The sequence below is a fragment of the Salvelinus alpinus genome, chromosome 10, assembly GCF_045679555.1.
Source record: "Salvelinus alpinus chromosome 10, SLU_Salpinus.1, whole genome shotgun sequence".
NCBI classification, from domain to species: Eukaryota; Metazoa; Chordata; class Actinopteri; order Salmoniformes; family Salmonidae; genus Salvelinus; species Salvelinus alpinus.
Window position 1 is genome coordinate 19633958 of NC_092095.1, and position 12375 is coordinate 19646332.

At 40.6% G+C, this 12375-nt stretch overlaps 1 protein-coding gene across 1 annotated transcript; it reads left to right on the forward strand.

The window, feature by feature from the left end:
• Nucleotides 1-201: 201 nt before the first annotated feature.
• LOC139531665 (mitochondrial fission regulator 1-like) lies at nucleotides 202-11231 on the forward strand. The gene is made up of 9 exons (XM_071328326.1): nucleotides 202-303; nucleotides 1244-1344; nucleotides 6686-6787; nucleotides 8209-8351; nucleotides 8533-8771; nucleotides 9187-9436; nucleotides 9559-9754; nucleotides 9915-9977; nucleotides 10073-11231. Exons 2-9 carry the CDS (start codon nucleotides 1309-1311, stop codon nucleotides 10118-10120), a joined length of 1077 nt encoding a protein of 358 aa, XP_071184427.1. The 5' UTR covers nucleotides 202-303; nucleotides 1244-1308; the 3' UTR covers nucleotides 10121-11231.
• The last annotated feature ends 1144 nt before the right edge of the window (nucleotides 11232-12375 follow it).

Genomic DNA, 12375 nt, shown 5'->3' on the forward strand with positions numbered 1-12375 from the left:
AAAACGAATGACAAAGACGGTGGGTCCGCCTCCTTTCTGACAATACTGCAGGTGGTCAGTTGATGGTCTGCTATTCATTATAATCAACCAATAACATTATCATAAAGTTATTGTACACGCCCAACCTAAACGATTCCTCAATGCCCATTGGTTTATTAAAAAAATTCTACCAACCCATTCGTCAAGAAAAAAACATTTTCCCGCCTACTCACTTTGCCAGGATTAAGCGGATTTGAAAGTGAACATTTAGGGTTGTTTGAGGTGAACATAAAGCTGTTATTGGACGTTGTCGTAAGGACACTAGTAAGTTTTTATTTGATCAAATTTGATCTACGAACGTAGCTATGATTTTGCTGCTGTTAAAAACCCAGTGAGCCTTTGTTTGATTCGTTAACCAACTGTACACCACTGAACACTCAACGCCTTGGTTAGGAAGAAGTTTCGCTAGCTACTGCTAGTTAGTTTAGCCGGTAGCTAATTTAGCTAACTAACATGTTATAGGTATCCAAACCATTCACTATGCTTGCTTACATATGGAAATAGAGGTTTATGGCAAGATACTTAACCGAACTACTATAAGTTGTTTGTCACGCAATATATATTTACAGAAAAAAAAACAGTTACTGTCTTTCGTCCCTCGCTAGTTAAATTACTTCAGACAGTTTAGGATTTACGTTAGCTATTTACACGCAGCAACTTGCTAACGTTAGCCAGGGAGGCTGGCAGGTTGTCTGTCTACACACAATAACTAGCTACAGTCTGCACTGGTCGATATGCAATGATGTTTAGAGTACATTATTGCATATCAAGCACATTATTGCATGTCAGCCGTTGCAGACAAGCAGTAGCCACACAAGAATATGAACTGTCAAATCAACATTTTCATTTATTCTCAGCTAGGGGGCCTTTTGAGAGCTTTAAGCCAGGGGGTCCTAAAAAATCAGGTATAAAACTTGTCATCACTATTATGAATACAAAGAGAAGTTAGAGTGATGGCTAGGATAAGATAAAATGAACAAATTAAAAATAACTGGAGGAAGGCAAAAATCTATCACATGGGAAAACCTTTGACTGTAATGACTGCTTGAGTCTCTGTCTAATGATCTGTGAGGGTCAGTACTCTTAAGAATATGGAACGGACTCTAACCCTGACCTGTGTTTTCTCCACATATTGCTGCCTTGGTGTTGTTACTCAAACTAACTACAGGTATTTCCCTGTTTTGTCTTCCTCTTGTTTCCCCAGACTACCTCAGAAGATGCATTTTTGTGGACTACTCTACAACTGCCTCTCTGAAACGCATCGATAGAATGAGTCAAGACAATACAAGGATAGAAAAGAACCTGGTATGTGCTTTAAAAAAATAGACCCCTGTCATGGTTAGGGCTGGTGCGGTGACCATATTACCGCCACACCGGCGGTCATGAAGGCAGTCAAATTCCATGTGAGCGTTTAGTCATGGTAATTAGGTTTCTCCAAGCTCTGATGCTGGTCATTAGTAGCCTACTGAACTTGCTAACTGCCTGGTACTCAGCACTCTATTGTCCCTCTAATCACTCTTGACATCAATGCAAATGTATTTGAAAATCTAATCAAACACTTCATGAGAGCTCATGTTGTGCAACATTTCGATAGGCTATACAATTGTGTGAGGAAACAGAGTGATGGCCTCTATTAAAAAGAGGAGGGTCCCATCAGCTTTCTATAGGCTAGGCCTACTATATTTATTTCTAAAGTTTTCTAATATTAAGCACATTGCTTATATTTACAATAGGAGTATAGCCTACCTGGCTGGCATGAAAATGAACCACAGGAAAAGCGTCCTCCATTCACTATTTAAGTGCATAGATGACATGTATTTCTTTCTCCCCCTGCCCCTGTTTTGAGACAGGTGCATGATAATGGTCCATTCTAAATCAGAACTAATTTCACACATATATTGTTTAGTTTATGTAAAGACGAGATTAAATCAAGAATAGTCTGATGGGTGACAATATTAGCCTATCACTTATGAATGATATATTATCACTTGTGAAATGATGTCCAGCATAAAAAAATCTTTTATTTTAATTTAATTTTTTTACTTTTCATAGTCGTACACCTCATGTAGCCTAACCCTTAGGCCTATATGTTTTGATAAGGTTTGTATCACAAATAAAGTGGCCAAATAACGTATTAAAATTATGCACATTAATCCACTTTACAAAGAGTGTAGAGCCTAACTGGCATACATAAACAGCGTGTGAGTTTCAAGTTTGGGGAAGATCATTTAACTTCTTGACGCACGGATCCCTTTAGGATCATTTTCATCAACAACTGCTGAATTGCAGAGCGCCAAATTTAAATAAAAAAATGCAAAAAATATTTATATTCATGAAATCACAAGTGCAATATAGCAAAACACAGCTTAGAGTGTTGTTAATCAACCTGTCGTGTCAGATTTTGAAAATATGCTTTACAGCGAAAGCAATCCAAGCGCTTGTGTGAGTTTATCGATCACTAGACAAAACATTACAAACACCTAGCAGCAATGTAGATTGGTCACGAAAGTCAGAAAAGCAATCAAATTAATCGCTTACCTTTGATGATCTTCGGATGTTTGCACTCACGAGACTCCCAGTTACACAATAAATGTTACTTTTGTTCTATAAATATTATTTTTATATCCAAAAACCTCCATTTGGTTGGTGCATTATGTTCAGAAATCAACAGGCTCAAGCGGTCATGAAGGGCAGACGAAAATTCCAAATAGTATCCGTAAAGTTCATAGAAACATGTCAAACGTTTTTAACGTTTGGTTGTTTTTAACATGAATAATCGATAATATTTCAACCGGATGGTAAACTATTCAATAAAAGCGATAAAGAAAATGTTGAGCTACAACTTTCGCGCGCATGAACTAATCGAAGGACATTCAAGCTTACATTGGGAATGTTATTTTTCCCAAACATAAATATTCTGCCCCCTAGCTTCAAGAGGTTTTAAACCATAAGAATGCACCTTTATGGGTCTCCTCAGTGGCGCAGTGGTCTAAGGCACTGCATCGCTAGAGGCGTTACTACAGACCCGGGTTCATTTCCCTGGCGGTGCCACAACCGGCCGTGGCTGGGAGTCCCATAGGACGGTGCACAATTGGGTTAGGGGAGGGTTTGACTGGTGGGCCTTTACTTGGCATATCCTGCTCTAGAGACTCCTTGTGGCATGCCGGTTAGGCAGGTCATGTTTCGTAGGACGCATGACTCCACCTTCGCCTCCCCCGAGCCCGTTGGGGGATTGCAGCGATGAGACGAGAGAAACAATTTGGGGGAAAAACTAAATGCACCTTTTATAATAAAAACATTACATGTATAATTACATTTGCGGTCACTTTTGATAATGGTGTTTTACGCTAATGGAACATTTGCGCTTATAGCCTACTACCGTGTGCGAATTGCTGCGCTTATAATGCGAAGAAATAGCCTAATGGTTTAACAACATTTTTAAGCTTAACGTCAGCCACATTGCATTTTTTTTTAATGCTAGTGGTTGTATTCATTTTGGCTCTATTGCATCCCACAACTGTCCCAGACCATGTTTGGAATATTTATCTCTCGCACAGAATAGAGTAGGTCAATATTTGTACTACGGGGTATAGTAGATTGACATTGGATAGTGCTTTTGCTGTTCGTTAGGCCTACTCATCTTGTTGGCTGACGAAACAAATGTGGACAGTTCTTCCAATATCTTCAATATGCACCTTAGGAATTGGATAAGGACGCGTGCAGTTACAGCGACTCAAAGGGGATGCCGCCATGAAATTAAAGCTATTATCAAGTGCTTGTCAAATTGTGAATGAGTGACTGATGTAGTGTGTACAGCCTGCGCAAAAAAACAAAGCAGAGCTCATGCTTTTCAAGTGACTTTCTTCAAATCATAATTAGTCGCTTCATGCAGCCTTGCAATGTATTAAAAATCAAAACGTATATCCCAATGTTTGTAGAACAACTAAAGTTACATTAATAACTCTAAATTAAGCCTATAGGAATACCTGTTTCTTTGTTAACTGCTCAACACAGAATAGCCGAATGTGCGCACTCCCTCAAATCGATTGGAGAAAATATCCTTTCTATTTTCTTCAGCTTAGTTCAGTTGTATTCTTCATACTAGAAAATAATTCCATGGAATTCTAATTAAATCGTGTCTACTAAAGGAACTAGTGTTGCCCACAGCCATTTGGCATAGCCAGATCAGGACCCGAGCATAAGGACAACTCAAGAGTATGCTATTCTGTTCTTCTGAAATAGACAACATTTTCTTCATATCATGCTTCTTTAGACTTGCCTAAAATAAATAATGGATTTATTGTGATAGTGTAGGCTATATTATATGGATTTATTACTTTCTAAAATTGTAGATGTTCCAAAGGTCTGCATCAGTGGCTTGTAGGCTGTGTGTGGAAGCCAGGAGATGCTAAATGCGTTTGTTAATTAACGGTCACCATCTGAGGAAATGGTGACTATCACCATCTGAGGAAATTTCGTGACCGCCACAGCCCTATCGTGGTCAGACCAGATATCTGTCATCTCAACTGTCACCGATCAGACTTCTTAGCGTTTATTTTTATTTTTACAGTATACTCGTAAGCAGCGCGGGGCTGAAGACAAAGTTAAAGCTTCTTGAGATCAACATTTAGCAGATGCTTTTATCCAAACCGACTTAGTCATGCGTGTATACAGTTGAAGTCGGAAGTTTACGTACACCTTAGCTAAACATTTACATTTAAGTCATTTAGCAGACGCTCTTATCCAGAGCGACTTACAAATTGGTGCATTCACCTTATGATATCCAGTGGAACAACCACTTTACAATAGTGCATCTAACTCTTTTAAGGGGGGGGGGTTAGAAGGATTACTTTATCCTATCCTAGGTATTCCTTAAAGAGGTGGGGTTTCAGGTGTAAATACATTTAAACTCAGTTTTTCACAATTCCTGACATTTAATCCTAGTAAAAATGCCATGTCTTAGGTCAGTTAGATCTCCACTTTATTTTAAGAATGTGAAATGTCAGAATAATAGTAGAGTGATTTTATTTCAGCTTTTATTTATTTCTTCACATTGCCAGTGGGTCAGAAGTTTATATACACTCAATTAGTATTTGGTAGCATTGCCTTTAAATTGTTTAACTTGGGTCAAACGTTTCTGGTAGCCTTCCACAAGCTTCCCACAATAAGTCGGGTGAATTTTGTCCCATTCCTCCTGACAGAGCTGGTGTAACTGAGTCAGGTTTGTAGGCCTCCTTGCTCGCACACGCTTTTTCAGTTCTGCCCACAAATTTTCTATAGGATTGAGGTCAGGGCTTTGTGATGGCCACTCCAATACCTTGACTTTGTTGTCCTTAAACCATTATGCCACAACTTTGGAGTATCCATGGGATCATTGTCCATTTGGAAGACCCATTTGCGACCAAGCTTTAACTTCCTGACTGATGTCTTGAGATGTTGCTTCAATATATCCACATCATTTTCTGTCTTCATGATGCCATCTATTTTGTGAAGTGCACCAGTCCCTCCTGCAGCAAAGCACCAACATGATGCTACCACCCCCGTGCTTCACGGTTGGGATGGTGTTCTTCGGCTTGCAAGCTTCCCCCTTTTTCCGCCAAACATAATGATGGTCATTATGGACAAACAGTTCTATTTTTGTTTCATCAGACCAGAGGACATTTCTCCAAAAAGTACGATCTTTGTCCCCATGTGCAGTTGCAAACCGTAGTCTGGCTTTTTTATGGCGGTTTTGGAGCAGTGGCTTCTTCCTTGCTGAGCGGCCTTTCAGGTTATGTCGATATAGGACTCGTTTTATTGTGGATATAGATACTTTTGTACCTGTTTCCTCCAGCATCTTCACAAGGTCCTTTGCTGTTGTTCTGGGATTGATTTGCACTTTTCGCACCAAAGTACGTCCATCTCTAGGAGACAGAACACGTCTCCTTCCTGAGCGGTATGACGGCTGTGTGGTCCCATGGTGTTTATACTTGTGTACTATTGTTTGTACAGATGAACGTGGTACCTTCAGGCATTTGGAAATAGCTCCCAAGGCTGAACCAGACTTGTGGGGGTCTACAAATTTATTTTCTTCTGAGGTCTTGGTTGATTTCTTTTGATTTTCCCATGATATCAAACAGAGGCACTGTGTTTGAAGGTAGGCCTTGAAATACATCCACAGGTACACCTCCAATTGACTCAAATTATGTCAATTGGCCTATCAAAAGTTTCTAAAGCCATGACATAATTTTATGGAATTTTCCAAGCTGTTTAAAGGCACAGTCAACTTAGTGTATGTAAACTTCTAACCCACTGGAATTGTGATGCAGTGAATTATAAGTGAAATAATCTGTCTGTAAACAATTATTTGAAAAATTACTTGTCATTCACAAAGTCGATGTCCTAACCGACTTGTCAAAACTATAGTTTGTTAACAAGAAATGTGTGGAGTGGTTGAATAACGAGTTTTAATGACTCCAACCTAAGCGTATGTAAACTTCCCACTTCAACTGTATATGTTATTTGTGGATCACTAAAGTCTCCACGTTGTACATCTTGTCCTCATGGCTCTTTCACTATACTGTCTTTAAGGCATGATTTGATAGTGACGTACCCATTATCTTGGTTCTAGTACGTAACCATAAGCCTATGTGTTCATTTTTGGCAGGACTTTGGCTTTTCAGGCAAGGCGTATGGGTCCTCGAGGAGTATTGTGAGAAGAATAGCCACCAATCTTCCCCTTAAACCATGCCCCAGGGTCCATTTTCAGGTAAGACTGTATCTGCGACAGAGAAGGCAGGCATACTATGTCGGAAGTCTCCATGATCTATGACATGTTATAGAACTAAAAGTGATTGATAATATTCTTTGTAGACTGTCTGCAGCCATACTTTGACAGAGTATGATCTGTGTGTGACATTGTTTCAATATCTATCACTTTGTCAGCGCTTGCTACATTGACTATCTGTCCTCTGCCTTTCTCTGTTCTCTCTCTCCAAGCCTTGTGCTCAAGTGTCATGTTTTCTTAGCATTCTGGCCTGATGTATTCTGATCTAATGGTCAAGTCACTTTCATCAAGTGTTTTCCCTGCTTGTTCATCTGTTTTGATGCTCCAACTCTAAACAGAATGGAAAACATGACCCTACGTGCTGATTGTTTGGGATTATTAGTAGGACTGGGACGATGCCAGTATCGCGATACTCGTTAGTGTCATGGCAAAAGAAATGAAACACAAAGCGGATCTAACTTCTTTAGAAAAACAGCCCTAATGTTGGAAACATCAATATGTTGTCATTCAGAGTCCTATTTATTTTCCAAGTTATAGTACACTATTTTACATTCAGAAGGTTTTTAAAGGACCAAAGAGTTTTTTTGTTTTTGCCATTTGTTCCAATTTGGTGAAAACATATTACGGGGCCTTTTGAATGTTTAGATTGAAGTCTGTTTTTTTTTTTTTTTTTTGCATTAGTCACAGGAACAGTTCTGTGTTTTTAAAGTTTATTTAGGTAGTCATGTTAGTTCCCTGTTCTCAATCTGTAGATTCAGTTTTTGTCTTTTCAACACTGTTTTCTCTCTCCCTCTCTTTAGCTGTCCTTCCTTTCTGTGAGGAATGCATTATGTCTGCTTTAGGTCAGTTCACCTGGAAACCTGTAACAGTAACCTTGTGCTGCTGACACATTTCTGGTAGCATACATGCAAAGGTCCTCTTATTAGGACTGTCCCTTGAAATGTATCCACTGTTCTTATTTCTTCTGTTTTCTTATCTTTCCTATGCTGAGTTTTTAGAGACAGCATAAGAATCTGCTTTGGCAGGCTATTGATAGACAGCATAAGAATCTGCGTTTACAGGCTATTGATAGACAGCATAAGAATCTGCCTTGACAGGCTATTGATAGACAGCATAAGGATCGGCCTTGACAGGCTATTGATAGACGGCATAAGGATCGGCCTTGTTGCCGTCTTGTACCCTGCATGGTCTCTGTTTTTTGTTGTCAACCAAAGCCAATCAAATGTCTGTCGGAATGCATTTCCAAGTAGTGTGAATACAGTTTGAGTCATAAGATGAGAATAGCACACGTGTGGCTAAACAGGACCCTGTTTTTCAGTTGAGTTTTAGTTGTTGACCCAATCCTCTGGTATGTAAGGAGAATGTTTAGGTGTATTGTTTAATATGGCTGCCCTGTGTCTCAGCTCAATCCTTACACTGAAGGTGGTAGTGTCCTGAACAGTGCTGGGAGACAGAATGGACTGGTTGCCTCTTTGGCTGATGTCGTCTGGATCGACAGGGAAGAGGAGGAAGATGAAAATGACTGGTTTGGATTTGGTAGACCGAGGTAAGAAGAGGAGAGTGGGGCGTGGAACGGCCACACTTTCTCAAGCTGTGATGCTGTCCTTAGAAAGATACTGTTTATTGACCCATACACTGCTCATTAGGCAGTTCCTTTGCTCATGTGTTAACTATAACATCTTCTCCTCTTCTAATATGGTGCTTGTTTACCATTGGTCCCATTCCAGGTCAGAAGCACCGTCAGGGCTCATGTTCCGTTCTCACCCGCCTCAGCCCAATCAACAACCTTTGCTCAGACATAGATCATTACCCAGCCTGCACCAGGCCGAGCCAGAGCCCCAGGGTCAAACCCGCAGCAACGATGAGGCCATTCAGAAGATCAGTGCTCTGGAGACGGAGCTGGCCAAACTCAGAGCCCAGATCGCACAGATAGTACTGACCCAAGAGCAGAACGCACAGACACCAGGTATGGAACAGAGAACCCCGGAACACACGCACGCACACACACACACACTAAAGGTTAAAGAAGAATCTTCAAAACAAACACACAAAGTTCAAACAACTCATAGCGGTCTAAGGCACTGCATCTCAGTGCTAGAGGTGTCACTACAGACCCTATTTAGATTCCAGGCTGTTTCACAACCTGCCGTGATTGGGCGGCGCACAATTGTCCCAGTGTCGTTGGGGTTTGGCCGGGGTAGGCCGTCATTGTAAATAAGAATTTGTTCTTAACTGACTTGCCTAGTTAAATCAAATTTGCTGGGTAAGATACAGTACTTCTACATTTTCCTCTAATGACCTATCTGCCTAAAGATGGAAGCTTTTCATGGCATAATTGTCTAAACTATACATGTCTCACCAAGTTCTCTCCTTCACCTCAGCCCCAGGTGGTCCTCCTGCCCCAGGTCGTCCTGCACCACCCTGCGCCCCTCCACCTCCACCTCCCCCTCCTCCACCCCCACTCATGGGATTCCAGCGGAGCTTCTCAGTCATTGGCCTCATCCAGGAGCGCCGTGGGAAGAAGACAGACGGCCAGACACTGCTGGACCAGGGGCCCAAGCAGGCAGAGGTCCCCAACATGCTGGATGTGCTTAAAGACATCTGCAAAGTCAAGCTGCGCCCCGCTAAGAGGTGGGCACCATGTTCGTCTGACTTCTACATTAGAAGATGAGCACAACTGTTTTACTAACTGAAAACTTGACTAATTTCCAGCTAAAACAGATTTTCCTTACTTCCTGTGTATTATTGTCCAGCCGGCCAGAGGAGAGCCAAGCCAAGCCTAGTGAGCCCACAGATGCTGCGTCTCTCATCGCTAATGCCTTGAAGCGCAAGTTTGCCCATCGCTATCGCCACAGCAGCAATGAGGACAAGGAGTTTGACTTCCCAGCCTCTGAACTGAAACCTTTCTGTTCTGAATTCCCCAAGACCGACAAAGTAGAGGTTCCCCTGGTAAGAGCAACACTGATACTACATTAGTCTATTACATCAACCATGAATCCCCAGTTTGGACCTTATAGTTTCAAACTACACTGTGTAAAACCTTAGATCTGTGTATTTCTGGCTATTGTGTGTCTGGGTTGTCATTTGCTTAACTTTCTCTGGCCTCTAGGTAAGGCAGTATCGGTTGAAAACCCCAGCCCCTGTAGTGAAACTACACCCAGAGACACCCTTGGTAAGAGAAGTGCAAGCATGACAAATCTTAGATTTTATATTTGATGTGAGTTTGGAAACCAATTTGCTCCTGTCTCTCTTTTACCTGACATGTAGTTTGGGCAGCACATGTTGAAATCTACTGGCCAGAGAAAGCTCCTCTGAGCACCCACAGAGATGGTTTGAGTTCTGGACCTCCAGACACCCATGGACACTTAAGTGCCTTATCAACCTGTTTGTCACCGGTCTCTGTGGATGGCCATGTTGTTTCTGACTAGATATGCAATCAATCTACTCACCAACAGTATTGCCTCAGTCTTCAGTTCTTGCACTTTGATAACATACCGTATGTAATGTATATATTTGTTTTACTTTTGTTTCATTTAAATGTCTTATTTTTGTTAAATTGATGCCAGTTTTGAAGTCTTCGATCTTAAATTAGGACGGTCCAAGATTGGTTGTCAGATTTTCTTTTAATGTAGATTTTTGTACCACAACTAAATTCCAATGACATTCACCAGTGTTGTGTTCTGGATATAGTCTAACACTACAAAATCCTAACATTCCTCTCAACTGACAATAACTACATGTATTAAAGGGAATTTATGGGATTGAACTGTTTCTAAATGCACAGAGACAAAGGCTTATCCATGCCCTTTTCAAGGCAGTTTTTATTTTTTCTTTGCTGTCTACTTACTAGGGATAGAGATGTATGCAGAAAAGAGGGATCATTTTTGTAAATTGCATCCTAGTCAGTTAAATGTATTTCTAGTTAATACTTGTCAAGTTGTAGTTGCTATCAATTATCAAAGCGTCCATGGTTGATTTAATTGTATTTCATCTTAGAATGGATCGTTTTGAGTTGTACTGGGACCAGTTCTGTACCTCACTATGCAGAGTGGACCAAACTTACACTAATAATCTACCAGTCATTTTATTCATTACTGGGCAGGAGGATGGTTTTATTAGTTCCAATCAGTGTGTATTCCAGATCCATGACAAGCCCATTTTCATCCTGAGGTAATCTACTCCCTCTTTTTAAACCACAGAAAATGTTTTCATATTATATTAAGGAAAACATGTTAGTTTCATACCATGGCCAGTTTATTTCAGTGACATACTAAGCTTTGAACCTTTGCATGGTGGGAGTATGGACAACTGTCAGTAATACTTGATTTAAAACCCTAACTCAAACATAGGGATTGTGTGAGGGGAAATGTCATCCACATTTGACAAACTTAGAATCAAATTTATGAATAAAACCAATGAAACTCTGGATGTGTGTGCATGAAATGTTATTTTCAATCACATCAAAGATACATTTCAGGTAAATAGGAACTGTTTGCACATTTATAGTAATCTGCACAAGCAGAGACCTTGAGTGGTTGAACAATGACCGAGGGCTCTTAAATCAATCGCTGAAGTGTTACAGAAATGTAAAAGGTAATTTCCAAATGAGTTGACATGCAGCGTTTACCTTGAATGCAGTCGCTGCTAACATGGGAGCCTTGCCTTTGTCTACATTGAGCCCTGAAGCTCCTTCGGTTTATGTCCTCAGTTCCACATGATGTAGAACAGAGTTGCCTGTCATGTCAGCTCTATTCATTACATGTTGAGTATCTCGCTCAATACAGCCCTGTTTATGACTCCGAACACTGAAGTTCAATTGGATCATTGAAATTTGTCAACTGTTTTTATTAATCAAAAACTGCAACAGGCATGTATCAAAAGGTCAATACAGCAAAGCCTTTACAAAATGGTTTGATACTGAAGTCATCTTCCCAAAATGGCTGTTGCAAAAAAATTGTAAACAGTTTATCAACAGTCTTACAGCGAAATGACAAATCAGCTAAAATAAAAAGCACCCGTTATTGTTCAAAACATCTGTGCCGTCTGTACAGAATCAGAAAACCACCTAAATTAGATGGAATGTTTCCATATAAAAAAAGGATTGAGTTTACTCACAAAAGGCAAAGGGGATCAGAGAGTGCAAGCATACGATGCACTTAATGAGTAGAAGAAGCTGGTTTGGTCACTTAGCGTAGTTTGTGCATAGTTAAGGCATCGGTAGAGCAGTCCTCTAGGTTGCATGTGGCTATGATGATTAGAGACAATCAGAGAGAGTCCCATTCAGTAGACGTAAACATGTTTACCAGGTAGCTAAACTACTACAGTCCAACCTATACCTCGGGATAGAGATTGGCAAAACCCTGAGCGAGTTGCATTGTGATGGAGTTTAGATGCGTGTGAAATGGTCCAGAGTGACAGAGATCGAGGTCACCCATGCTCTACAGTCTGAGTCCACAATAATGCTTTTTCATATTGGTTCCATTCTACAATACCATTGCATTCTAGAATACCATTCTTTCAGAACAGAAACGGTGTCCAACATTTCAGTCTTTTGGGAGTGCAAGGAGAAG